The sequence below is a fragment of the Pseudophryne corroboree genome, chromosome 6, assembly GCF_028390025.1.
Source record: "Pseudophryne corroboree isolate aPseCor3 chromosome 6, aPseCor3.hap2, whole genome shotgun sequence".
NCBI classification, from domain to species: Eukaryota; Metazoa; Chordata; class Amphibia; order Anura; family Myobatrachidae; genus Pseudophryne; species Pseudophryne corroboree.
This window is the reverse complement of record NC_086449.1, coordinates 695,785,576-695,812,712: the sequence shown is the minus strand read 5'-3', so window position 1 is coordinate 695,812,712 and position 27,137 is coordinate 695,785,576. Positions and strand designations below refer to the sequence as shown.

The window sequence follows — 27,137 nt, the reverse complement described above, 5'->3', positions numbered from 1 at the left end:
GTCTTTGAACCTCTGCAGACTTGTGTCTGCCGTAAAGAGAGATCCAAGGTAGGTTTTAAATCTAGGATCGAGCATGGTGGCCAAAATGTAGTGCTCTGATTTCAACAGATTGACCACACGTGAATCCTGGTTAAGCGAATGAAGGGCTCCATCCACAAGTCCCACATGCCTAGCGGAATCGCTCTGTTTAAGCTCCTCCTTCAATGCCTCCAGCTTCTTCTGCAAAAGCCTGATGAGGGGAATGACCTAACTCAGGCTGGCAGTGTCTGAACTGACTTCACGTGTGGCAAGTTCAAAAGGTTGCAGAACCTTGCACAACGTTGAAATCATTCTCCACTGCGCTTGAGACAGGTGCAATTCCACCTCCTTTGCCTATATCGTGGGCAGATGTATAGGCTTGAATGGCCTTTTGCTGCTCCTCCATCCTCTGAAGCATATAGAGGGTTGAATTCCACCTCGTTACCACCTCTTGCTTCAGATGATGGCAGGGCAGGTTCAGGTGTTTTTGGTGGTGCTCCAGTCTTCTGTACGCGGTGCCTGTACGCCGAAAGTGGCCCGCAATTCTTCTGGCCACCGACAGCATCTCTTGCACGCCCCTGTCGTTTTTTCAATAATTCTGCACCACCAAATTCAAGGTATGTGCAAAACATGGGACATGCTGGAATTTGCCCAGATGTAATGCACGCACAATATTGCTGGCGTTGTCCGATGCCACAAATCCCCAGGAGAGTCCAATTGGGGTAAGCCATTCTGCGATGATCTTCCTCAGTTGCCGTAAGAGGCTTTCAGCTGTGTGCGTATTCTGGAAAGCGGTGATACAAAGCGTAGCCTGCCTAGGAACGAGCTGGCGTTTGCGAGATGCTGCTACTGGTGCCGCCGCTGCTGTTCTTGCAGCGGGAGGCAATACATCTACCCAGTGGGCTGTCACAGTCATGTAGTCCTGAGTCTGCCCTGCTCCACTTGTCCACGTCCGTGGTTAAGTGGACATTGGGTACAACTGCATTTTTTAGGACACTGGTGAGTCTTTTTCTGACATCCGTGTACATTCTCGGTATCGCCTGCCTAGAGAAGTGGAACCTAGATGGTATTTGGTAACGGGGGCACACTACCTCAAGCAATTGTCTAGTTCCCCGTGAATTAACGGCGGATACTGGACGCACGTCTAACACCAACATAGTTGTCAAGGCCTCAGTTATCCGCTTTGCAACAGGATGACTGCTGTGATATTTCATCTTCCTCGCAAAGGACCGTTGGACAGTCAATTGCTTACTGGAAGTAGTACAAGTGGTCTTCCGACTTCCCCTCTGGGATGACGATCGACTCCCAGCAGCAACAACAGCAGCGCCAGCAGCAGTAGGCGTTACACTCAAGGATGCATCGGAGGAATCCCAGGCAGGAGAGGACTCGTCAGACTTGCCAGTGACATGGCCTGCAGGACTATTGGCTTTCCTGGGTAAGGAGGAAATTGACACTGAGGGAGTTGGTGGTGTGGTTTGCGCGAGCTTGGTTACAAGAGGAAGGGATTTACTGGTCAGTGGACTGCTTCCGCTGTCGCCCAAAGTTTTTGAACTTGTCACTGACTTATTATGAATGCGCTGCAGGTGACGTATAAGGGAGGATGTTCCGAGGTGGTTAACGTCCTTACCCCTACTTATTACAGCTTGACAAAGGCAACACACGGCTTGACACCAGTTGTCCGCATTTCTGTTGAAATAATTCCACACTGAAGAGCTGATTTTTTTTGTATTTTGACCAGGCATGTCAATGGCCATATTCCTCCCACGGACAACAGGTGTCTCCCCGGGTGCCTGACTTAAACAAACCACCTCACCATCAGAATCCTCCTGGTCAATTTCCTCCCCAGCGCCAGCAACACCCATATCCTCATCCTGGTGTACTTCAACACTGACATCTTCAATTTGACTATCAGGAACTGGACTGCGGGTGCTCCTTCCAGCACTTGCAGGGGGCGTGCAAATGGTGGAAGGCGCAAGCTCTTCCCGTCCAGTGTTGGGAAGGTCAGGCATCGCAACCGACACAATTGGACTCTCCTTTGGGATTTGTGATTTCGAAGAACGCACAGTTCTTTGCTGTGCTTTTGCCAGCTTAAGTCTTTTCTTTTTTCTAGCGAGAGGATGAGTGCTTCCATCCTCATGTGAAACTGAACCACTAGCCATGAACATAGGCCAGGGCCTCAGCCGTTCCTTGCCACTCCGTGTCGTAAATGGCATATTGGCAAGTTTACGCTTCTCCTCAGATGCTTTTAATTTAGATTTTTGGGTCATTTTACTGATCTTTTGTGTTTTGGATTTTACATGCTCTGTACTATGACATTGGGCATCGGCCTTGGCAGACGACGTTGATGGCATTTCATCGTCTCGGCCATGACTAGTGGCAGCAGCTTCAGCACGAGGTGGAAGTGGATCTTGATCTTTCCCTATTTTTTTTTAACCTCCACATTTTTGTTCTCCATATTTTAATGCGCACAACTAAAAGCCACCACAGGTATACAATGTAGATGGATAGTATATTATATTACTTATGGAGGACGACTGACGACACAGAGGTAGGTACAGCCGTGGCCTACCGTACTGCTATATTATATATAACAACGGACCTGGTGGACACTGTCAGCAGACTGCTAAACTAGTATGAAGAAAAAAAAAGCCACCACAGGTATACAATGTAGATGGATGGATAGTATAGTATTATATTACTTATGGACGACGAGTGCACTGACGACACAGAGGTAGGTACAGCCGTGGCCTACCGTACTGCTAATAGATATAATAAATATACTGTATAATAACGGACCTGGTGGACACTGTCAGCAGACTGCTAAACTAGTATGAAGGAAAAAAAAGCCACCACAGGAGTGTTTTTCAAGCAGACAAACGTATACTGGACTGGTGGTCAGTCAGCAAAACTGTGCACTGTACTCCTGCTATAACTGCTCCCCAGTCCCCACAATTAGGCAGTGTGAGCACTGAGCAGTGCACTCAGCACAGATATATCATGCAGCAGTGCAGCACACTGAGTGAGCACAGATATGGTGGAGCGTTTTTTTCAGGCAGAGAAACAAAGGATTAAACTTACTGGTGGTATAATCAAAACCCTGCACTGTACTCCAACAGCTGCTCCCCGTCCCCAATCCTCCCCACAATTATAAGTCACTCAGTCTCTTTACTCTTTTCTTCTACTATAACGGAGAGGACGCCAGCCACGTCCTCTCCCTATCAATCTCAATGCACGTGTGAAAATGGCGGCGACGCGCGGCTCCTTATATAGAATCCGAATCTCGCGAGAATCCGACAGCGGGATGACGACGTTCGGGCGCGCTCGGGTTAACCAAGCAAGGCGGGAGGCTCTGAGTCGCTCGGACCCGTGAAAAAAAAAAGGTGAAGTTCGGGCGGGTTCGGATCCCGAGGATCCGAACCCGCTCATCACTAATAATTAATATTATATAGGAGGAGTACAGTGCAGAGTTTTGCTGACACAGTGACCACCAGTATACTATATATAGCAGTACGGTAGGCCACTGCTGTACCTACCTCTGTGTCATCATTCATTAAATATACTATCCATCTACATTCTATACCTGTGGTGCATTTTAGTTTTGCAGTTTGCCGACACAGTGACCACCAGTATACTATATATAGCAGTACGGTAGGCCACTGCTGTACCTACCTCTGTGTCGTCATTAATTAAGTATACTATCCATCTACATTCTATACCTGTGGTGCATTTTAGTTTTGCAGTTTGCCGACACAGTGTCCACCAGTATACTATATATAGCAGTACGGTAGGCCACTGCTGTACCTACCTCTGTGTCGTCATTCATTAAGTATACTATCCATCTACATTCTATACCTGTGGTGCTCCTCTTTTTCTTTGCATCATATGCTGTTTGGGGACAATTTTTTTGAAGTGCCATCCTGTCTTGACACTGCGGTGCCACTCCTAGATGGGCCAGGTGTTTGTGTCGGCCACTTGTGTCACTTAGCTTAGCCATCCAGCGACCTCGGTGCAAATTGTAGGACTAAAAATAATATTGTGAGGTGTTCAGAATAGACTGGAAATGAGTGGAAATTATGGTAATTGAGGTTAATACTATAGGATCAAAATGACCCCCAAATTCTATGATTTAAGCTGTTTTTTAGGGTTTTTTGAAAAAAAAAACCCGAATCCAAAACACACCCGAATCCGACAAATTTTTCGGTGAGGTTTTGCCAAAACGCGTCCTAATCCAAAACACGGCCGCGGAACCGAATCCAAAACCAAAACACAAAACCCGAAAAATGTCCGGTGCACATCACTAATAATTACTTCCAACTCTTCTCCTGTGCTGCCCCTAAACTATGGATCATCTTTCACCAGAATATCCCTCAAAATGCTCTTATTTAGTTAACCATACTGGGCCATCGTTAATCCCCATTTTTGTCACCCTAGAATGGGAGAGGGTGGGGGGGGGGCACTATGGGGACACTCCCCCCAAAAAAATATTTGAGAGGCACCAGCTAAAGTATTGGGTCACAGTGCACCTGCTATCTACAGTTAATACTGGCAGCTTACATTCTAAAAGGGGAGGGGCAGACAGGGGTGATACAGATGGGGTAGAAAGTGAACTTGGGACAGGGGGTTAGGATGATAGTTTGCAGAGTTTGGTGAAGTGGGTCTTGAGAGCCCGTTTGAAGTTTTGTAGAGAGGTGAAGAGTCTGAGGGAGGATAGGTAGAGAATTCCAGAAAAAGGGAGCAGAACATGCAACATTTTGGAGGCAGGAAGTTATCAGTTGGAAGGAGAGGTGGCATGCATTAGCAGAAGATGGGCAGGAATATAAAGGGAAATAAGGTCAAAGACGTAAATGGGAGAGGAGCAGGTGAGGGCTTTGTAAGAGTGTGAGAAGCTTGAATTTGATTCTGAAGGGGAGCCAATAAAGGCCTTCTAAGAGAGGGGATGTGGCTGTAGCACAAATGGTGAGGAAGACGAGTCGGGCAGCAGAATTGAAGATAGAGTGGAGAGAAAGGTATTTGTCAGGGATGCCAGATAGGAGAAGATTACAGTAATCCAGTCTTGAGGTGGCTAGTGAGTGGATAAGGGACTTAGTGGCATCTTTGGTAAGAGGGTCTGATCATTGAAATATTTTAGATGAAAATTACAGGTTTGCGAGAGGTACTGAATGTGTGGTTTGAAGGAAAGGGGAGAGTCAAGGATTACTCCAAGACAGTGCACTTGGGGGATAGTGGAGATACTATTGCCAACAATAAATAATGAGTGAACCTGTGGAAGGTAAGGTTGTGCGGGAGGTTGGGAAGATGATTAGATCAGTCTTAGACATGTTAAGTTTAAGAAAGTACTGGGACATCTAAAAAGAAATAGAGAGATTGTTGGAAATACAAGTGAGGAGAGCAGTGGAGGAAAGGTAGATTAGTATCATCAGCATGGAGGTGATAATGTCAAAAGATGTTACAAGGCACACTTTCCTATCCTCCCAGAATGGCTGGAAGGCTCCCAAAAATCAGGTGACGCTCTCGCCCCCCCGGGAAAGTAGGCAAGGGTCCCAGATTCACCCGCACACCGCCACCCAGCTGCCCACTTACTGAGTTAAGTGGGAGGACCAAGTGGCCGGCAAAGCAATTTGTGCTGAATCGCGTCATTGTAGCCATACCCCCGCTGTGCAATGCCGGTAATCTCGGCATTACATAGCTGGCGGCGTGGCTACAATGACATGATACTATAGCCAAGCCCACACACAGCCTTACCATTTTGTCTCTCCACCCCCTAATTGAAACCACGCCCCCTGGACCACACGTTGCTGTGCTGACCTGGCTGCCCCATCCCGCAGGGGCCAGCTATAAAGTCAGCAAACATGATACATGTTAAAAAAAGAGTGAATGCGCTCACCTAAAGAGGACGTATAGAGAGAAAAGGAGAGGACCAGGATGAGAACCTTTGGGGACACCTACAGTTAGTGGAAGTGAGGGAGGGGGGGGGGGGGGATGAGTCATGAGAGGAGACAGAAGGAACAGTCAGAGAGGTACAAGGATAGCAAGGAAAGGACAGTATCAAGCAGACCAAGGGAGTAAAGGATTTGCAGGAAAAGGCTGGTGCAGAGCGTTAAAAGCAGCAGAGAGGTCAAGGAGAATAAGCAGACTGTAGTGGACCTTGGAATTTGGCAAGATGGATGGCACTCCAGACTTTCATGAGGGCAGTTTCAGTGGAGAGGATGGAAGCCAGACTGGAATGGATCAAGCAGTGAATGAGAGGAGATAAAGGCAGTTGTAGACAATACCCTCAAGGAGTTTAGAAGCACAGTAGTACTTACATAACATGTGCATATTCTGCAGTGCTTCACATAAAATTTTTGAGTCCTTGCACCAGTGAAGCTTACAATCTATATTCCCTATCATATGAATACACACTGAGGTTATTTTTTGTCAGAATCCAATTGGCCTGCCAGTATGTTTCTAGATTGTGGGAGAAACTGGAGTGTCTGGATTAAATGCAAACAAACATGGAAAGAACATACAAACATCACACATACTGCCTCATTGGGAATCAAACCTCACAGCCTTAATTGTGTGAGGTAGCAATGCCAACCATTGTGCTGCTCATTATTGCTCCAGTGCAAGCATAGCACTCCAATCAACTGAATGTTTTCAGAGTTTGATGATTCAAGGTCCCCATTCTATAGTATAGAAACAGCCGACATCTCCTTAGTTACCTTTATTTTGATGGGTCAGTTACTCAATACTTAAAAATAAAAATAATGAGAAATATATTTTTACTCACTTTATACATGATGAAGTTGTCTCAATGTAATAGTCAGCCTGGTCAGGACAGGGAATTCAGTATCAAAGTTTGGCCCACAGAAGACACCATGGACAGCCAAGACACCATGGGTAGAATAGCACTGGGGTGGTTGGCGTAAGGAAACCAGAGCACCTTGGAATCCATCAAATGCCACATTGATAAGCTCATGTTCAGGTATCAAACAAATGAACCTAGGACTGTGAGGCAGCAGTGCTAACCATTGTGCCACCATGTTTCTAATAAACTCTGTTAAGGGTGTCAACTACGAGTCCCAGAACAACCTTGTAGTTCTTAACTGTTTAGGCATGCTGGTACTTGTGAAATAAGGGCCAGCAACCACATGACTACCAGTTTCTGCCTCATCATGCTGGTGCATTGGAAGCTACAAGTCTCCACCAATATGATGTAGGCATGTTGTTTACATGACCAGCTCTGTGGGAAATTGAGCCCCATGTGGAGCAGGCATGGTCTGATAGACATGACAGGGGATCTCACCTGTGCACATGCTCATTGTAAGTTAGTGTCAACCTACATTAAAGACTACTATTCATGGAGGAAAATGGAGGTAGATTTATTTATTTTACCTGAAAGCACATACAACTAAGTAATGCCACAGTGTGCACATATTCGTCATATGCAGTCACTTTCTCATCCACTCCACATATTCTGTCAAAGTTTTATTTTTGTTCTCTCGGACAAGATCCACCCCCATTCTTTCCTACAATCATATAGTATATAGCTATCCTCACCCATAGTTAGTTTATTCTTACCAACTGGTTCTCAGCAATAATCCTCTATTACCCCTACATTCATCTTCCTCATTGAAGTTTACTTGGAGAGTAGACCAGCCACCTGGATCCTAGCTACTTACTCAGCGAAGTTAGTGGTCAAGAATCTTGATCATTCTGTTCAAATCAATTTCCCCACTCCCCATTTCTTATAAAACTTATGGAAATAGTTGTACGTTACTCACAAGGAAAACCAGCCAAGTTGTGAAGGTAGATTAAAAATAGATTAGGGGGAGGAGCTCTCATTGCAAGAAGAGTGATCACTTTGCTATCCAGATACCATTCAATGATTTAATTAATTTGGTTGGTGCTAACATAGCATAACCAGAGGTATATAAAATAGGAGTCTGCATTGGAAGCCATATAGGTATGTATACCTAGTACATTAGTACAAGTACATTTCATGAAGTCACTGAAATGACAGATAGCATCCAGGATACTATGGAATATAAACTTGCAGCAGTGATGTAATGTCCGGGTAGGCATAGCATCACAGGTCATACTACTTTGTTTTTATTATAAAAAGGATTATATTAATCCAGATGAGGAAAAAATAAATAAATAAATACACACATACATATACACACCTTGTATAATGCACACAGGAACCCTCAGGCTCATGTCTGTGTACATTTGGCACAGATACTGGCCAGTGCCTCCCCTGCCATTGACCTTACTGCACATCACTCTTGCAATAAATAAAAAAAATAATAATAATAATAATTGTAATTTATAGTCAGAAGCACTGCATATATTCACATGCACAGCTGCCATCACAGGAAAGAGCGTGGCAGCTGGCATTCATATAGCCCAATTTTCAGGTTGACCAAAGCAGTCCATACTCCTGAGCCCCACAGCTGGATCAGAGGAGCAAATGTGGGAGTGTCACTGAGACAGAAGGTAGGTTGGGGCAATTACTGGAAGACAGGAGAAAATGTGTGTGCGACAGTGTCACTGAGAGACAGGGAAATATGGCTATGGGAGCAGCATGTGTATGAGACTACAGGGGCAGGGCCTACCTCATTTTTCAGTCCCAGGCCCCACAGTTTCTGATGGTCATATACCTCATGACATGTACCACTACCATACATACCTGTATCAGGACAGTTGGGAGGTACGGAAATGCTAGCTACTATTACCCACTAATATATCATGTTTAAAACCTATAGCCTTGGAAACTGCTACAGGAATTCACAGATACACTTACAAAACATTTCTACATTCTGATTCACTATAATGAGACTTATACATTTTCTAGGCAAGTTTGAATATATCATATTTGATAATATACAGTATTCCTAACTTACCATTTTAAAGGATTCTTTTAAGCAGGAGCTTCCAATCCATAGTTGCCTACCCTCCCGCATTCTGCGTGAGACTCCCTGAAATAGTAGCAATCTCTCTGACTCCCTGAATAGTCCAGCAATCTCCCTGATTGCACCTTACTCCCATTATGTAGCTATTACATTCTTGGGGGGGGGGGAGAAATCAAAGATACATACATTCAAATGAGCTCATCAGTGCCATTTCCCTGCATTGGTTATACGGCACCTTATGGCTACATGCATTTTAAATAAGGTATCTCGTGGCCACTTACAGTATATGGATCCTCTTGTAAAACACAATACACAAATAAATCCTGCAAAATATCAGTGTCTTTTCTTTAACAATTAGATCTTACCAATGTTGGGGCTCATTTACATTTGATGTAAGTCATTTTTATGACATGCCTCTCAGATGTAGCAGTATACGTCCGTGCTGATAAGTGTTACTTTCACGGTATCCCTGAAATGCTTTTTTTTAAACATAGGCAAGTATGTTCCAATCTACAAAGCTTCCAATACATATGGGCACCCACAAACCAACTGAATCAGCCCCTATACATAGCAAGCAGACTACAAGCAGTTTGGGTCTATATGTCAGAATGTTTAATGGCAATTTGCCCTCACAGAACAACTTCCCCACAGTGATATAATAAAACACACCAGATGAATGTGATTAGGAGGCAATGTACCTTAGGCTGTGGCTTTTTGTCCATTCTGTCAGCACTATAACCTCATGCAATGAAAGCCATTGCCTTTCATGCACACATGAGTTTTATAAAGTAAAGTAATTAGTCCAGGTGCACCAATTACTAATTGGACTGGCTTTGGCTCAGGAGAAAACCTGGGGGCAGATTTTTGAAGCCTGGTGACAGGGCCGGTGCTAGGGTGTTCGGCGCCCACCTGCAAACTATAAATTTGCGGCCTCCCTCCTATACTTTGCAAAGGGACAGCATGCGCCGAAGGTGCGCGTTGTAAATAAAGGTGTGTGCTCACAAGGAAGTTCATAGAGAAGGACATACACAGGGTGACAGTAATACCGCTTTCAGATCGCAAATGCCGGATCCCACCCGGTAAGAGAAACGTGTCCTTACCGGGTGGGATCCGGCATTTGGTCTCCTTTGATGGCTTTCCGACCCGGCAATATACCGGGTCGGTTGCCATAGCGGCGGGGGGGGGGGGGACGCAGCAGCAGCAGGGGCGGGGGTGGAGGCAGCGCTGGGAGATGAGCTCAACTCCTGCGCCGCCTCTTCCTATGCTGTGAATGGGAACCGCGTCGCATCGACGCGGCTCCCATTCACACTGCGCCTGACCCGGTATTCAACCCGGGTATAATCCTTCACATCGCACACTGACCCGTGTCGACACGGCAATATGCTGTGTCGATACCGGCTTATTTGTGCGATGTGAAAGGGGTATAAAATACCTCCCAACATGACCCTCTCCAGGAGGGACAGAATGCTCTGCTCCTGGATTTCCCTCTTACTCTATAATTGCCATCACCTGTGCTGAAACACCTTTCTTATCCATTACCTGTTCAAAACAGGTACTGGCAATCATACATGAAGAGAAAAGTCCAGAAGCAGAGCATGGTGTCCCTCCTGGAGGGGGTCATGGGGGTAATTCCAAGTTGATCGCAGCAGGACATTTTTTAGCAGTTGGGCAAAACCATGTGCACTGCAGGTGTGGCAGATATAACATTTGCAGAGAGAGTTAGATTTGGTTGGGTTATTTTATTTCTGTGCAGGGTAAACACTGGCTGCTTTATTTTTACACTGCAAATTAGATTGCAGATTGAACACACCACACCCAAATCTAACTCTCTCTGCACATGTTATATCTGCCTCCCCTGAAGTGCACATGGTTTTGCCCACTTGCTAACAGAATTCCTGCTGCGATCAACTTGGAATTACCCCCCATGTTGGGAGGTATGCAGTAACACTTATACATGGGGTGATAGAGGGGGGGGGCATTCAGAGGGTGACAGTGGCACGTATACACAGGGTGACAGAGGAGCATATACAGGGTGATATACACGGGGTGACAATGGCACATATACATAGGGTGACAGGGACATACACAGGGTGACAGAGGGGTATATACACAGGGTGTCAGCGACATACCCAGGATGACAGAAGGGCATACACAGGGTGACAGTGGCACATATACACAGCTTAACAGTGGGTCATGAACTTGGGGTGACAGTGGGTATTGCACTGGGTGACAAATCTTGTTCCCCCTGTCCCAACCCCCCTGCGTCCCCTTAATCAGATTTTACTTGTGCCATCCCCCATATTACTTTTCCCCACCCTCTTTCACTCCATTAGCCACTTAGGTAGCCGGCTGCCACTGCTGGCTTCCTGGCTGCTGTTTTCCTAGATCTGACAGGCAGGGGAAATGTAATATGGTCCGAGTTTGCAGAGAACCAGGATTTCAGCTGAGATTTGCCTGTATTTTTAAAGAAACAATCATTTACAAGGCAAAACTAACTTGGTTTTCCCTTGTAAATGATTGGCACTCTAAAAATACGGTAAATCTCAATTGCAATCCCGGACCTCGGCAAACTTGGATCCTTCTACATTTCCTCGTATATGTCACAATGCACCCCAAATTCACAGTATCAGCCCCATTGTGCCCCCAATTCCCATTATATGTCACAACACCCCCCCAGATCACATTATTGGTCCCACTGTGCCCACAATTAACATTATATGCTACAACACATCCCCAAGTCACATTATCTGCCCCACTGTGTCCCCACTTCACGTGTCACACAGTGCTATACAGTATTTCCCACAACGTGATACAGTGTCACTAAATCACATATGTTGCACAGTGCCCCAATTTACATTATTTGCCCTATAGTGCACTCAATTCACATAATATGCCTGATAGAGCCTCAATTCAAATGATGTGCATCATAGTGTCCCCAACTTACATGATTTGCTCCACAGTAGCCCCAATTCACATTATTGGCTCCATTGTGTCCTCAGTTCACATTATTGGCCCCATTGTGTCCCCAATTTACATTTTATGCCCCAATGCATCCCCAAAATCGGGTTTAGTATGAAAAGCCGGCTGTCAGGATGCTGGAGGTCAGGGTACCCTCCCCTACCTACTAACCCTCCCTGTCCACAGCCTAACCCTAACCTCCCCCCAGTGGTGCCTAACTTCCCCCTTCCTGCAGGCCTAAACCTCCCCCTCCCCCTTAGTGCCTAAACCTAACCTCCTCCACCCCGTACCCTAACCCCCCTCTCTGCAGCCTAACCCTAATCCCCGCTCTGCAACCACTAAACCCACCAGTATTGATTCTTCCAGGGCCTCAGTAGCAGCAAAACACTGACGGCCTGGCACACCTGGAGACTGCTCAGGGCACACTAGTGTGCCACGGCACAGTGGTTGAAAAACACTGTATTAAGGCATGATAAAACTGAGACAGGGCATTGCCGGAATGTGTAGTTCCACAACAGATGGAGGGCCGCAGGTTTAAGACATTATACTAAAGTTTGCAAAGCTAACACCCCCCCCCCCCCCCCCCCAATTCCAAGAAACCCCATCTGAAAGCATGAGAATTTTTTTTTTTATTTGTCGGCGATGATGGTTACAAAAAATGGTTATCATGTATTTGGAAGGCGCATCATCATCCACATTGCTAGTAAGCTATCAGCTTTGTTGGCGGTGATGTAGACAGTGTACTGGTTTGGCATGTCTCTGTGGAAGTAGATGGACCAGGTGAATGAGACATCAGTATATGGGTGGTCATTCCGAGTTGTTCGCTCGCAAGCTGCTTTTAGCAGCTTTGCACACGCTAAGCCGCCGCCTACTGGGAGTGAATCTTAGCTTATCAAAATTGCGAATGAAAGATTCGCAATATTGCGATAAGACATCTCTGTGCAGTTTCTGAGTAACTCGAGACTTACTCGGCATCTGCGATCAGTTCAGTGCTTGTCGTTCCAGGTTTGACGTCACAAACACACCCAGCGTTCGCCCAGACACTCCTCCGTTTCTCCAGCCACTCCCGCGTTTTTCCCAGAAACTGTAGCGTTTTTTCACACACACCCATAAAACGGCCTGTTTCCGCCCAGAAACACCCACTTCCTGTCAATCACATTACGATCACCAGAACGAGGAAAAATCCGTGAGTAAAATTCCTAACTGCATAGCAAATTTACTTGGCGCAGTCGCAGTGCGGACATTGCGCATGCGCACTAAGCGGAAAATCGCTGCAATGCGAAGAAATTTACTGAGCGAACAACTCGGAATGACCCCCATGGTGCAATTGTTCAGTGGATGGGGCTATATTTGAGGACAATGGTGGTCATTCCGAGTTGTTCGCTCGCTGCCAATTTTCACAGTGCGGCGATTAAGAGAAAAAATGGCAAAAATGCGCATGCGCATGGTACGCAGCGCGCATGCGCTAAGTACTTTCACACAAAACTTTGTAGATTTACACAAGGTCGAGCGTCGTTTTTTCATCGCTCGAGTGATCGTAGTGTGATTGACAGGAGTGGGTGTTTCTGGGTGGAAACTGGCCGTTTTCAGGGAGTGTGCTAAAAAACGCAGGCGTGCCAGGTAAAAACGCAGGAGTGGCTGGAGAAACGGGGGAGTGGCTGGCCGAACGCAGGGCGTGTTTGTGACGTCAAACCAGGAACTAAACGGACTGAGGTGATCGCAGTCTAGGTGTAGGTCTGGAGCTACTCAGAAACTGCTGCAAATTATTTAGTAGCAGTTCTGATAATCTTCCGTTCGCTATTTTGCTAAGCTAAGATACACTCCCAGAGGGCGGCGGCCTAGCGTGTGCAATGCTGCTAAAAGCAGCTAGCGAGCGAACAACTCGGAATGAGGGTCTATATTCTCAGTGAACTGTATTAGGTTGGCGTCAATGCGGCCTGAAGTATTAGCAATACTAGATTGTGTGTGCTGTATGCCACATATTCCATGCCCTTAGGCATGTGCTGGCTGATGGACCAGTTGTGGGTTCTGTGGGCGTAATTCAGATCTGATCGTAGATGTGCTAATTTTAGCACATCTACAATCAGTTTCTCAGACATGAGGAGGGACGTCCAGCACAGGGCTAGTCTGACCCGCATGTTTGACCTTACCCCCCGCAAGGGTGCAAAAACATCGCACAGCGGCGATGCTTTTGCACCCGCTGAGTAGCTCCCTGCCGTCACAGCTCCTGTGCGCTGGCCACTACTCATCGCGTCCCGGGTAACCGCGGACCACCCCCACAACAGTCCGGACACGCAGCACCCCGCCAATGGCGTTTTAATGCCATTGACACCCCCCCTCCCGCCCTGCGACTGCCTCTGCCTGTCAATCAGGCAGAGGCGATCGCAGTTTTGGGATGCTTTAAGCATCTCACTGGGCTCCCGAGATGCCCCCGCATAGTGCTTCAGACTGGGATCGCTTCCGCTGTAGCGATCCAGTCTGAATTAGGCCCTTTGTTCATCCATGAAGTTCTTTTGTAGTGTGCAGAACTCCTCTATTGCTGCAGCCTTATCAGGAGCAAGTGCAGGTTGGGCAGCCACGGTAGGCAAAGTAGCATGCTCCTGTAGATGGGGCCTTTCTTGTAGTACAGGGGGCACATACTGTTCCTCAACAAAATTTTCAGGATCATCCTGTGTCTCAGCTGGTGTTTCTTGATGTTCTGTATGATGTTGTTACAAACAAACATTTTTTGTAATTGTATCACCTTAATGGAGAGCATCTGCTTGGGAAGACAAGTACGTGGTGTTTTTATTTCTAGGCAGACTCACCTGCTACTTCAGCATCATACACCTGAGCTCATATACAAAAAAAATTAAATTAAAAAAATGGAACAATACGGAGCAGATTAGCATGGCCCCTATGTAAGGATGACGTGCAAATTCATGAAATGTTCCATCATACACCTGAGCTAGCTGGGTGCATGGCATCGGAAGCTAGCTTTGTGGTGACCCTGTGGATATAAAAATGGGACAATTTATATATTATTTGGGGATGCGGTCAGGATCCTGACAGTCAGGATCCCAAAAGCAGCATCCTGACATTTAGAATCCCAACAGTAAGTACTGGGGTTAGTGTTAGGCACAGGGCCGGATTATAGGCAGGGCGGCCCCACACTGTGTTAAACATTACCCCAATCCAGGCCACTCTCTAGTGGCTCTCTGTTCCGAGCCACCTTTGAAGCCCCGCCCCCCTCGCGTACATAATGCCGCAATTCGGGGATGTATTGGAAAGGGGGCGAGACTATTAAACTGAGGTACCCAGCTGCCTGCTCTCAACAGAGACCTCCGTACCATCAGGCTGTCACCTCGGCGGGACTTGTGAGAGTACAGAAGAAGGCTGGGCAATGCAGCACAAGCAGAAGAAACAGGATGCCGAACAGCTACCGCCAGGAGGTGTGTTAGAAGGGTGGGGAGCTGTAGTTGGGGCATCTGAAGCACATATGGGTAGTAGTGTCTCTTTGGTGCGCTGCTCCTTCTCTCTCTCTATTACTACCTCTTGCTCCCACTCTCTCTATATCACACTCTCCCTTTGCATCTCTCATTCTATGACTCTCTCTGTTTCTCTTATACCACCTCTCTCTCTCTCTCTCTCCCTATCTTGCTCCTCTCTATCTGCCACTCTTTCTCTCTCCCTGACACCCTCCCTCTGTCTTTCATCCTGACACCCTCTCCTTTTCCTGCTTCCACTTTGCGTCTCTCCATCTCCCGCTCTGTCTTTTGCTCCTCTCTCTCTGTCCCCTCTTTCTCTCCCCCTCTGTCCCCTCTCTTTCTCTCCCTCTCTGACTCTCCCTCTTCCTCTCTCTTCCTGACACCCTCTCTCTTTCTCTCTCACTGACACCTTCTCTCTTTCTTTTTAAGTGACAACCTCTCTCTTTCTCTCTCCCTGACATGCTCTCTCTCTCTCTTTCTCTCTCTCTCACTGACACTCTCTTTCTCCCTGACACCCCCCCTCCCTTTTGCTCCTTTCCATCTCTCTCTGCCTGACACGCTCTCACTTTCTCACTCCCCTCTTTCTCTCAATCTCTTTCTCTCCTGGACACTGTTCCTCTCTCCCTCCCCTCTGTCTCTCTCACTCCTCTCATTGGGGTATATTTACTAAGCTCCCGATTTTGACCGAGATGCCGTTTTTTCATCAAAGTGTCATCTCGGTCAATCTCGGTCATTTACTAAACACTAATCACGGCAGTGATGAGGGCATTCGTAATTTTTTTCTAGTTCAGGTAAAAAATTACGAATGAATACACCATCGGTCAAATTACGCCTGTTTAGATACGAATCTCGGTCATTTACTAAGCAAAAAAACACAAAACACTGGGGTATATTTACTAAGATTCGTAATTTCCGAAAATAGGTCAAAGTTCAATCACGAATGACATCGACAGTGTAAAACTGCAACTTTTTGAATGGATTACGACTAATTTACTAAGCTGTCGTATTCGTATTTTTCTTTGCTTCCGATGTCGATGTTATTCGTGTTTTTTTACCTAATTTAACGGCAGTGATTAGCAAAACACTGCCGTTTTTTTTTACAATCAATCTCGGCCGGATTTGTGTGATCCGTGCTGGGGTTTTTTTTTTTTTTTTAAAGTAAACAATGTAATTTTAAAAAAAAAAATGCGTGGGGTCCCCCCTCCTAAGCATAACCAGCCTCGGGCTCTTTGAGCCGATCCTGGTTGCAGAAATATGTGGAAAAAAATGACAGGGGTTCCCCCATATTTAAGCAACCAGCATCGGGCTCTGCGCCTGGTCCTGGTCCCAAAAATACGGGGGACAAAAAGAGTAGGGGTCCCCCGTATTTTTAAAACCAGCACCGGGCTCCACTAGCTGGACAGATAATGCCACAGCCGGGGGTCACTTTTATATAGTGCCCTGCGGCCGTGGCATCAAAAATCCAACTAGTCACCCCTGGCCGGGGTACCCTGGGGGAGTGGGGACCCCCTCAATCAAGGGGTCCCCCCCCCAGCCACCCAAGGGCCAGGGGTGAAGCCCGAGGCTGTCCCCCCCCCATCCAATGGGCTGCGGATGGGAGGGCTGATAGCCTTTGTTGTAAAATAAAAGATATTGTTTTTAGTAGCAGTACTACAAGTCCCAGCAAGCCTCCCCCGCATGCTGGTACTTGGAGAACCACAAGTACCAGCATGCGGCGGAAAAACTGGCCCGCTGGTACCTGTAGTACTATTACTAAAAAAATACCCAAAAAAACACAAGACACACACACCGTGAAAGTATAATTTTATTACATACACACATACATACATACTTACCTTAAGTTCCCACGCAGGTCGGTCCTCTTGTCCAGTAGAATCCAAGGGGTACCTGTTGAAAAAATTATACTCACGAGATCCAGTGGTCCAGGCTCCTCGGCAAATCCAGGGTTAATCCACGTACTTGAATAAAATAAAAAAACGCTGTCACGACCACGAACTGAAAGGTGACCCATGTTTGCACATGGGTCACCTTGCCCCGAATGCCAGAAACCCACTTTGCCTTCTGGCTAAGTGGGTTTCTTCAGCCAATCAGGGAGTGCCACGTTGTAGCACTCTCCTGATCAGCTGTGTGCTCCTGTCTTCACTGACAGGCAGCACACGGCAGTGTTACAATGTAGCGCCTATGCGCTACATTGTAACCAATGATGGGAACTTTCTGCCCTGCGGTTGACCTAAAGTGACGTCACCGCTGAGCAGAAAGTTCCCATCATTGGTTACAATGTAGCGCATAGGCGCTACATTGTAACACTGCCGCGTGCTGCCTGTCAGTGAAGACAGGAGCACACAGCTGATCAGGAGAGTGCTACAACGTGGCACTCCCTGATTGGCTGAAGAAACCCACTTAGCCAGAAGGCAAAGTGGGTTTCTGGCATTCGGGGCAAGGTGACCCATGTGCAAACATGGGTCACCTTTCAGTTCGTGGTCGTGACAGCGTTTTTTTATTTTATTCAAGTACGTGGATTAACCCTGGATTTGCCGAGGAGCCTGGACCACTGGATCTCGTGAGTATAATTTTTTCAACAGGTACCCCTTGGATTCTACTGGACAAGAGGACCGACCTGCGTGGGAACTTAAGGTAAGTATGTATGTATGTGTGTATGTAATAAAATTATACTTTCACGGTGTGTGTGTCTTGTGTTTTTTTGGGTATTTTTTTAGTAATAGTACTACAGGTACCAGCGGGCCAGTTTTTCCGCCGCATGCTGGTACTTGTGGTTCTCCAAGTACCAGCATGCGGGGGAGGCTTGCTGGGACTTGTAGTACTGCTACTAAAAACAATATCTTTTATTTTTCAACAAAGGCTATCAGCCCTCCCATCCGCAGCCCATTGGATGGGGGGGGACAGCCTCGGGCTTCACCCCTGGCCCTTGGGTGGCTGGGGGGGGGGGACCCCTTGATTGAAGGGGTCCTCACTCCCCCAGGGTACCCCGGCCAGGGGTGACTAGTTGGATTTTTGATGCCACGGCCGCAGGGCGCAGTATAAAAGTGACCCCCGGCTGTGGCATTATCTGTCCAGCTAGTGGAGCCCGGTGCTGGTTTTAAAAATACGGGGGACCCCTACTCTTTTTGTCCCCCGTATTTTTGGGACCAGGACCAGGCGCAGAGCCCGATGCTGGTTGCTTAAATATGGGGGAACCCCTGTCATTTTTTCCCCCATATTTCTGCAACCAGGATCGGCTCAAAGAGCCCGAGGCTGGTTATGCTTAGGAGGGGGGACCCCACGCAATTTTTTTTAACAACAAAAAACACTTTCCCACCCCTTCCCATTGATATACATGCACGGATCTCATGGATCCCTGCATGCATCTCAAATCACGAATAAAAAAAGCAGGTCTGTTTTTTTTTAGGACTTTTTTGCGAATTGTAATTTTTCACGGCAGTGTTTTGTGTTTTTTTGCTTAGTAAATGACCGAGATTCGTATCTAAACAGGCGTAATTTGACCGATGGTGTATTCATTCGTAATTTTTTACCTGAACTAGAAAAAAATTACGAATGCCCTCATCACTGCCGTGATTAGTGTTTAGTAAATGACCGAGATTGACCGAGATGACACTTTGATGAAAAAACGGCATCTCGGTCAAAATCGGGAGCTTAGTAAATATACCCCACTGCCGTGAAAAATTACAATTCGCAAAAAAGTCCTAAAAAAAAACAGACCTGCTTTTTTTATTCGTGATTTGAGATGCATGCAGGGATCCATGAGATCCGTGCATGTATATCAATGGGAAGGGGTGGGAAAGTGTTTTTTGTTGTTAAAAAAAATTGCGTGGGGTCCCCCCTCCTAAGCATAACCAGCCTCGGGCTCTTTGAGCCGATCCTGGTTGCAGAAATATGGGGAAAAAAATGACAGGGGTTCCCCCATATTTAAGCAACCAGCATCGGGCTCTGCGCCTGGTCCTGGTCCCAAAAATACGGGGGACAAAAAGAGTAGGGGTCCCCCGTATTTTTAAAACCAGCACCGGGCTCCACTAGCTGGACAGATAATGCCACAGCCGGGGGTCACTTTTATACTGCGCCCTGCGGCCGTGGCATCAAAAATCCAACTAGTCACCCCTGGCCGGGGTACCCTGGGGGAGTGAGGACCCCTTCAATCAAGGGGTCCCCCCCCCCAGCCACCCAAGGGCCAGGGGTGAAGCCCGAGGCTGTCCCCCCCCATCCAATGGGCTGCGGATGGGAGGGCTGATAGCCTTTGTTGAAAAATAAAAGATATTGTTTTTAGTAGCAGTACTACAAGTCCCAGCAAGCCTCCCCCGCATGCTGGTACTTGGAGAACCACAAGTACCAGCATGCGGCAGAAAAACTGGCCCGCTGGTACCTGTAGTACTATTACTAAAAAAATACCCAAAAAAACACAAGACACACACACCGTGAAAGTATAATTTTATTACATACACACATACATACATACTTACCTTAAGTTTCCACGCAGGTCGGTCCTCTTGTCCAGTAGAATCCAAGGGGTACCTGTTGAAAAAATTATACTCACGAGATCCAGTGGTCCAGGCTCCTCGGCAAATCCAGGGTTAATCCACGTACTTGAATAAAATAAAAAAACGCTGTCACGACCACGAACTGAAAGGTGACCCATGTTTGCACATGGGTCACCTTGCCCCGAATGCCAGAAACCCACTTTGCCTTCTGGCTAAGTGGGTTTCTTCAGCCAATCAGGGAGTGCCACGTTGTAGCACTCTCCTGATCAGCTGTGTGCTCCTGTCTTCACTGACAGGCAGCACGCGGCAGTGTTACAATGTAGCGCCTATGCGCTACATTGTAACCAATGATGGGAACTTTCTGCTCAGCGGTGACGTCACTTTAGGTCAACCGCAGGGCAGAAAGTTCCCATCATTGGTTACAATGTAGCGCATAGGCGCTACATTGTAACACTGCCGTGTGCTGCCTGTCAGTGAAGACAGGAGCACACAGCTGATCAGGAGAGTGCTACAACGTGGCACTCCCTGATTGGCTGAAGAAACCCACTTAGCCAGAAGGCAAAGTGGGTTTCTGGCATTCGGGGCAAGGTGACCCATGTGCAAACATGGGTCACCTTTCAGTTCGTGGTCGTGACAGCGTTTTTTTATTTTATTCAAGTACGTGGATTAACCCTGGATTTGCCGAGGAGCCTGGACCACTGGATCTCGTGAGTATAATTTTTTCAACAGGTACCCCTTGGATTCTACTGGACAAGAGGACCGACCTGCGTGGGAACTTAAGGTAAGTATGTATGTATGTGTGTATGTAATAAAATTATACTTTCACGGTGTGTGTGTCTTGTGTTTTTTTGGGTATTTTTTTAGTAATAGTACTACAGGTACCAGCGGGCCAGTTTTTCCGCCGCATGCTGGTACTTGTGGTTCTCCAAGTACCAGCATGCGGGGGAGGCTTGCTGGGACTTGTAGTACTGCTACTAAAAACAATATCTTTTATTTTACAACAAAGGCTATCAGCCCTCCCATCCGCAGCCCATTGGATGGGGGGGGGACAGCCTCGGGCTTCACCCCTGGCCCTTGGGTGGCTGGGGGGGGGGGACCCCTTGATTGAGGGGGTCCCCACTCCCCCAGGGTACCCCGGCCAGGGGTGACTAGTTGGATTTTTGATGCCACGGCCGCAGGGCACTATATAAAAGTGACCCCCGGCTGTGGCATTATCTGTCCAGCTAGTGGAGCCCGGTGCTGGTTTTAAAAATACGGGGGACCCCTACTCTTTTTGTCCCCCGTATTTTTGGGACCAGGACCAGGCGCAGAGCCCGATGCTGGTTGCTTAAATATGGGGGAACCCCTGTCATTTTTTTCCACATATTTCTGCAACCAGGATCGGCTCAAAGAGCCCGAGGCTGGTTATGCTTAGGAGGGGGGACCCCACGCATTTTTTTAAAAAAAATTACATTGTTTACTTTAAAAAAAAAAAAAAAAAAAAACCCCAGCACGGATCACACAAATCCGGCCGAGATTGATTGTAAAAAAAAACGGCAGTGTTTTGCTAATCACTGCCGTTAAATTAGGTAAAAAAACACGAATGACATCGACATCGGAAGCAAAGAAAAATACGAATACGACAGCTTAGTAAATTAGTCGTAATCCATTCAAAAAGTTGCAGTTTTACACTGTCGATGTCATTCGTGATTGAACTTTGACCTATTTTCGGAAATTACGAATCTTAGTAAATATACCCCATTCTCTCTCTCCTGCTCCCCGACGGGCATAGTAGTGTCAGTGATGGGTGGCAGAGACAATTATATTGGTGGGGGCCCCCACAACTTAGTTGTCCTGGGGCCCCCACTAGCCTTAATCCGACATTGGCTGATCACTAGGGGGAAGTTTAGGGTTGATTGAAGAGGGGGGCAGTTAAGGTTAGGTTGCAGCAGGGGACAGTTAGGATTAAGCTACAGGAGGGATGGTTTAATATGGTTAAAATACTTAATGGGATCTTTTGGAATTTTGAATGTTGGGATGCTGCTGTCGGGATTCTGATACCATCCTATTATCTGATGGTTTTTTTAGGATGTCAAAACGTATAGGTCATGTCATTTTAATATACTTATATGTGTCAGGCATAAAGCATTAATGAAGTAGAACTATTATGCTTGTTTAAATGTGAAACTTTTAAACATTATATACATACTATGCCACTAGTATATTAAAACTAATGAGGTAATGGGAGAGGTCAGTCAGTGTCTTGTATATTTACCCAGTGTAGTACTTGCATTCATTCATTCTCATATGTAGCATATTCAATTTAAACAAGTGGACTACCTCCTGTGCCATACGCTGCTCTTCTCTGATCAGACACTTTCTTATTCACACACTCCTTGTTACACATGAGAATCTTTTCCTGTAGCCGGCGTCAAAACCTCCACTTTAATATAGCCATAAATTTGTGATTGACAATCTGCAACCATTAGGGGGTGTGGAGGGGACGGTATTTTTTGTGGGAGAGCCAAGGCTAAGCTCTTCATTTTCCGATGGAGATTTCCTGGCCTCTTGGAAGGAGCTGCGGATGATGTTTTATGTGACCTCATGGGTCACTTAGCCAGCAGATGGTGTCACAAGTGATCCGATGTTGCGTCTTTGGATGCAACACTGGGTCACAAATGCATTCAGGAGGCATCTATTACAACCAGATGCCTCCTGTTGCAGTAACTTTTCTGTGCATCGCTGCTGTCTCCAAGTAAGCAGAAACAATGCACTTTCCAACCACATCTGACTCTGGCCCATGGTATTGACATGCTGACTGCATCGCTTCCAAACAGGGGTGGTCATTCCGAGTTGATCGCTCGTTATTTTTTATTCGCAACGGAGCGATTACTCGCTAATGCACATGCGCAATGTCCGCAGTGCGACTGCGCCAAGTAAATTTGCTATTAAGTTAGGTATTTTACTCACGGCATTACAAGGTTTTTTCTTCGTTCTGGTGATCGTAGTGTGATTGACAGGAAGTGGGTGTTTCTGGGCGGAAACTGGCCGTTTTATGGGTGTGTGCGAAAAAACGCTGCCGTTTCTGGGGAAAACGCCGGAGTGTCTGAAGAAACGGGGGAGTGTCTGGGTGAACGCTGGGTGTGTTTGTGACGTCAAACCAGGAACGAAACTGACTGAACTGATCGCAGTGGCAGAGTAAGTCTGGAGCTACTCAGAAACTGCTAAGAAGTGTCTATTCGCTAATCTGCTAATCTTTCGTTCGCAAATCTACTATGCTAAGATTCACTCCCAGTAGGCGGCGGCTTAGCGTGTGCAAAGCTGCTAAAAGCAGCTTGCGAGCGAACAACTCGGAATGAGGGCCAGGATCCCAACATTCAAGGATCTGGCCTAGCAGCAGCAGAGAATGAGAAATTAGCAACAGCTGCAGCATGTCAGAGTCCTCCTATCTGCTTCTGCTACTCTGACAGGGTATGTATCATGAGCTCCACATAACAAAGGTCTGCAGTCATTAGGCTGACCACTATTGGTCGACATGGTGAAAAGGTTGACACATGAAATGGTCGACATGACAAAATGTAAACCCAAAAAAAGGTTGGCACATTATTTTTAATTTTTTTTGGGTGTTGTTTTCATCGTCAAAGCACATGGAACCCCAGTTAGTATACTGCGTCCCTTCGCCTTCAGGCAAGGTGCCTCGCTCTGCTACTGCTGTGCTCTGATGGATACGACCGCAATGTGATTGACAGTGGTGGGCATTTGCGACACGGCATTTGGGGGGTGGGGAGTGGTGAACGGGATCGTTTTCGGGGGTGGCGGTGTGACTCCAATCAAAAACATGGTGGCAGACCACCTGACAGCGCAGCCAAGCTGCACTCCAGGGTTCAACTTTAGTTCCGATGCATCCGCAGTCTACTGTATATACCCGAGTATAAGTCGACCCGAATATAAGCAGAGGCACCTAATTTTACCACAAAAAACAGGGAAAACTTATTGACTCGAGTATAAGCCCAGGGTGGTTAATGCAGCTCTAGCCGTACACAGCCCCCACAGTGCCAGATATGCCCTTATAGTGCCAGATATGCCCCACAGTGCCAGATATGCCCTCATACTGCCAGATTTGCCCCCACAGTGCCAGATATGCCCTCATACTGCCAGATATGCCCCCACAGTAGCAGATATGCCCTCATAGTGCCAGATATGCACCCAGAGTGCCAGATATGCCCTCATAGTGCCAGATATGCCCCCACAGTGCCAGATATGCCCTCATACTGCCAGATATGCCCCCTCAGTGCCACATATGCCGCCCCCCCCCAAGTGCCAAATATGCTCCCCCAGTGCCAGGTACAACTTACCCTCCTGCACTCCCCCGCTGTTTTATGAAGGAGGGACACGGAGGGCACAGCGCGCGCCTCTCCTGTGTCCCTCCTGCATCTCCGGCGGCCGCAGCGGATCTGTTAAATGAAGTGCCGGTTCGTGAGCCAATCAGAGCACACGAACGGGTACTTAATTTAGACCCGCCGCTGCCGCCGCCGGTGACGCAGGAGGGACACAGGAGAGGCGCGCGCTGTGCACTCCGTGTCCTTCCTTCACAAAACAGCGGGGGAGCGCGGCAGGGTAAGTTTTCCCAGACAGCAGTTATGGAGCATCACTCGAGTATAAGCCGAGGGGGGGCTTTTTCAGCACAAAAAGTGTGCTGAAAAACTCGGCTTATACTCGAGTATATACGGTAATTGGGGATGCATCGGGAGTCGACCTCGCACATGCTGGCCAGCCTTGCCCTGTGCTGCCCGGCCCCCAGTGTCAGCATCCGGAGTCTTACCGGTACGCTGGGGCCGCGGGGCTGGCTTCCTTGGCGTTGTGCGGGCAGCGGCGGAGGTGGGCTGCTGCACCGGATCCGTGGGCAGCAGTAGCGGCGGTGAGGGGGTCCGCTCGTGGCGGCGGGACGTCGCTACAGCGAGTCGCTCTTGCTGAGCCATTGCTAGGAGACCAGGGGCAGTGAGCAATGTGGCTTTGCAAAAAGGTCTGCATTACTGGGCGCCGCCATGTTGGAGACCAAGTTTTAAGCATAGTTCCTGTTTCCTGCTTCTTCCAGCCAATCCAGGGGAAGCTCTCCCTATAAAAGGGGGCTGGTTTAGGACAGGGACGCCAGTGCTTCAAGTTACAACCCTGTTGTAGGTGCTTTGATCTGTGCTCCCAGGATTCCTGCTGTATTCTGGTTCCTCCTGATCCTGCTTGGTCGGTTCTCTGTTGCTGCTGCAGCTCTGCTGTTTCTAGCCTGCTACTGCCTGTGGAAGCGCTCCTGGAAAACCCGGTCCAGTAATACTCTTTGGGCACAGTCGGCCCCGGATCTTCTTCCTCGTCTTTCAAGCCACACTCCACAGATCTCTTTCACCAGCCACGCCTTTGTACCACCGACCATAGCCTGCAGATTACCTTCAGCCTCATTTTCCAAACCACAGTCCACAGTCCTTGTCTCCAGCCACGTCTTCAACCACCATCCACAGTTCCACAGTTCATCATCTACAGTCTCGTCTTTCAAATCACAGTCCACAGTTCTTCACCCCCAGCCACGTTGTGAGGATACTGGGTTCAAAATCACTCAGTCACGATGGTAGATGAAAAACCAACAGGGGTTTATTGAACAGAATGGGTTATAAACAGCTCAGCACACTTCTGTGATCCAATTCTACACGACAATTCCCTCCTGGAACTCCTGACAGAACATTACTTCTTAGTCAGTCTCCTGCCACACTCTCCTTCTCTTCCAGATCTCTCTCACCTCCCCTGTTTGCTATTATCAAAACCTTTGTCTTTCCTACAATAAGGCGACACCCCCAGAACAGTTTCAAAGCAAACCTACTTTCACATGTCCAGGCATGTCCCCTAGGCCACAATAGATGTTTACTAAAGTAACCTTACTTAATCTGATTGTGTGGCCTGGAATCCATTGTGTGAGGAAGAATGAGGGGGGGTTGAATGGCCTGACATCTGAGACTGGCTGTATCTACACAACAGCAAACACACAGGTTATCTGCGCAGTCACATTGGGGGGAACATTATTTTACAAACTATAACCCAATAACCAATACATTCATATATATACACATCGAAAACATAACTGTACCCTTGTAACAATAACATCATACAATATAATACACTATTGCCTAGTACATAGCCAAAATACAAATCAACAATCAGTGTAGTCCATGGGTCAGACCAGGGCTAGGGAAGTAGCTGAGTGTCTGTTACCACTGTGCGACACAACGCGCCGGCTGTGTTGTCACATTTCCTCCCTCTACTTCCAAGCCCGGTGTCTTGGGTGGCTTAAGCTTGCTGAGAGTAATGGTATTCTCCTGTACCCTGGGTATTTGTAGCGAGGGATTTTCTGGGCTTGCTCGGCGCTGGGTCTGGTTCCTGCTGACGGGACAGGCCATCTGCGTTCCCATGATCTCTGCGCTTTTTGTGAGAGATAGAGAAATTGTATAGTTGTAGGGCTAAGCTCCATCTCAGCAGTCGTCCATTGTCTCCGGCAGTGCGCTGTAACCAACTAAGGGGACTGTGGTCTGTTACCACTGAGAACTCGCGCCCGTACACATATGCCTGCAATTTCTTGAGTGCCCAGACTATGGCCAGGCACTCCTTTTCAATAGTGGCATAGGCTATCTCACGGTCCATAAGTTTTCGGGAGAGAAAGGCAACTGGGTGTTCACAACCATCCTCCCCTACTTGGCTCAACACAGCTCCTATTCCACAACCCGAGGCATCTGTTTGCACAATGAACCGCCGGCGGAAGTCGGGGGCTGCTAACACTGGGGATTGGGACAAAATGTCCTTCAGCTGGGAAAAAGCCTGCTCACACTCTGGGCTCCAGTCAATTTGTCGGGTGTACTTTTTTGTCGTTAGGTCAGTCAGGGGTTTGGCAATGGTGCTGTACAGGGGCACAAATTTACGGTAGTACCCTGCTGTTCCAAGGAAGGCCCGTACCTGCTTTTGGTTAGTGGGCCGAGGCCATTTCAGGGTGGCCTCAATTTTAGCTGGCTCTGGACGAATATGGCCTCCGCCAACCCTATGCCCGAGGTACAACACCTCTGCCATCCCCATCTGACATTTGTCAGGTCTGATTGTTAACCCTGCCTTGCTGATCCGTGCCAACACCTGTGCCACATGCTGCAGATGCTCCTCCCATGTCTGACTAAAAATGGCTATGTCATCAAGGTATGCCTGGGCAAAGTCCTGACACCCTGTCAGTAGGTGATCTATGGTACGCTGAAAGGTGGCTGGGGCATTCTTCATCCCAAAGGGCATGGCAGTAAATTCAAAGAGCC

At 47.5% G+C, this 27,137-nt stretch overlaps 1 protein-coding gene and 1 non-coding gene across 4 annotated transcripts in view; one reads left to right on the top strand and one right to left on the bottom strand.

Annotated features, from left to right (window-relative positions):
* Nucleotides 1-9,690, bottom strand: part of HNRNPAB (heterogeneous nuclear ribonucleoprotein A/B) — a 126,229-nt gene extending 116,539 nt beyond the window's left edge. For all 3 annotated transcript variants that reach the window (XM_063928315.1, XM_063928314.1, XM_063928316.1), the window contains exon 1: nucleotides 9,614-9,690. In XM_063928315.1, the coding sequence (XP_063784385.1) occupies nucleotides 9,614-9,637 (24 nt within the window). In that variant the 5' untranslated portion in view covers nucleotides 9,638-9,690. The remainder of the gene's footprint in view (nucleotides 1-9,613) is intronic.
* Nucleotides 9,691-14,709: 5,019 nt separating this feature from the next.
* Nucleotides 14,710-14,814, top strand: LOC134938823 (U6 spliceosomal RNA). Its single transcript, XR_010181279.1, has one exon. It is a non-coding gene; the product is annotated as a U6 spliceosomal RNA (small nuclear RNA).
* Nucleotides 14,815-27,137: the final 12,323 nt, after the last annotated feature.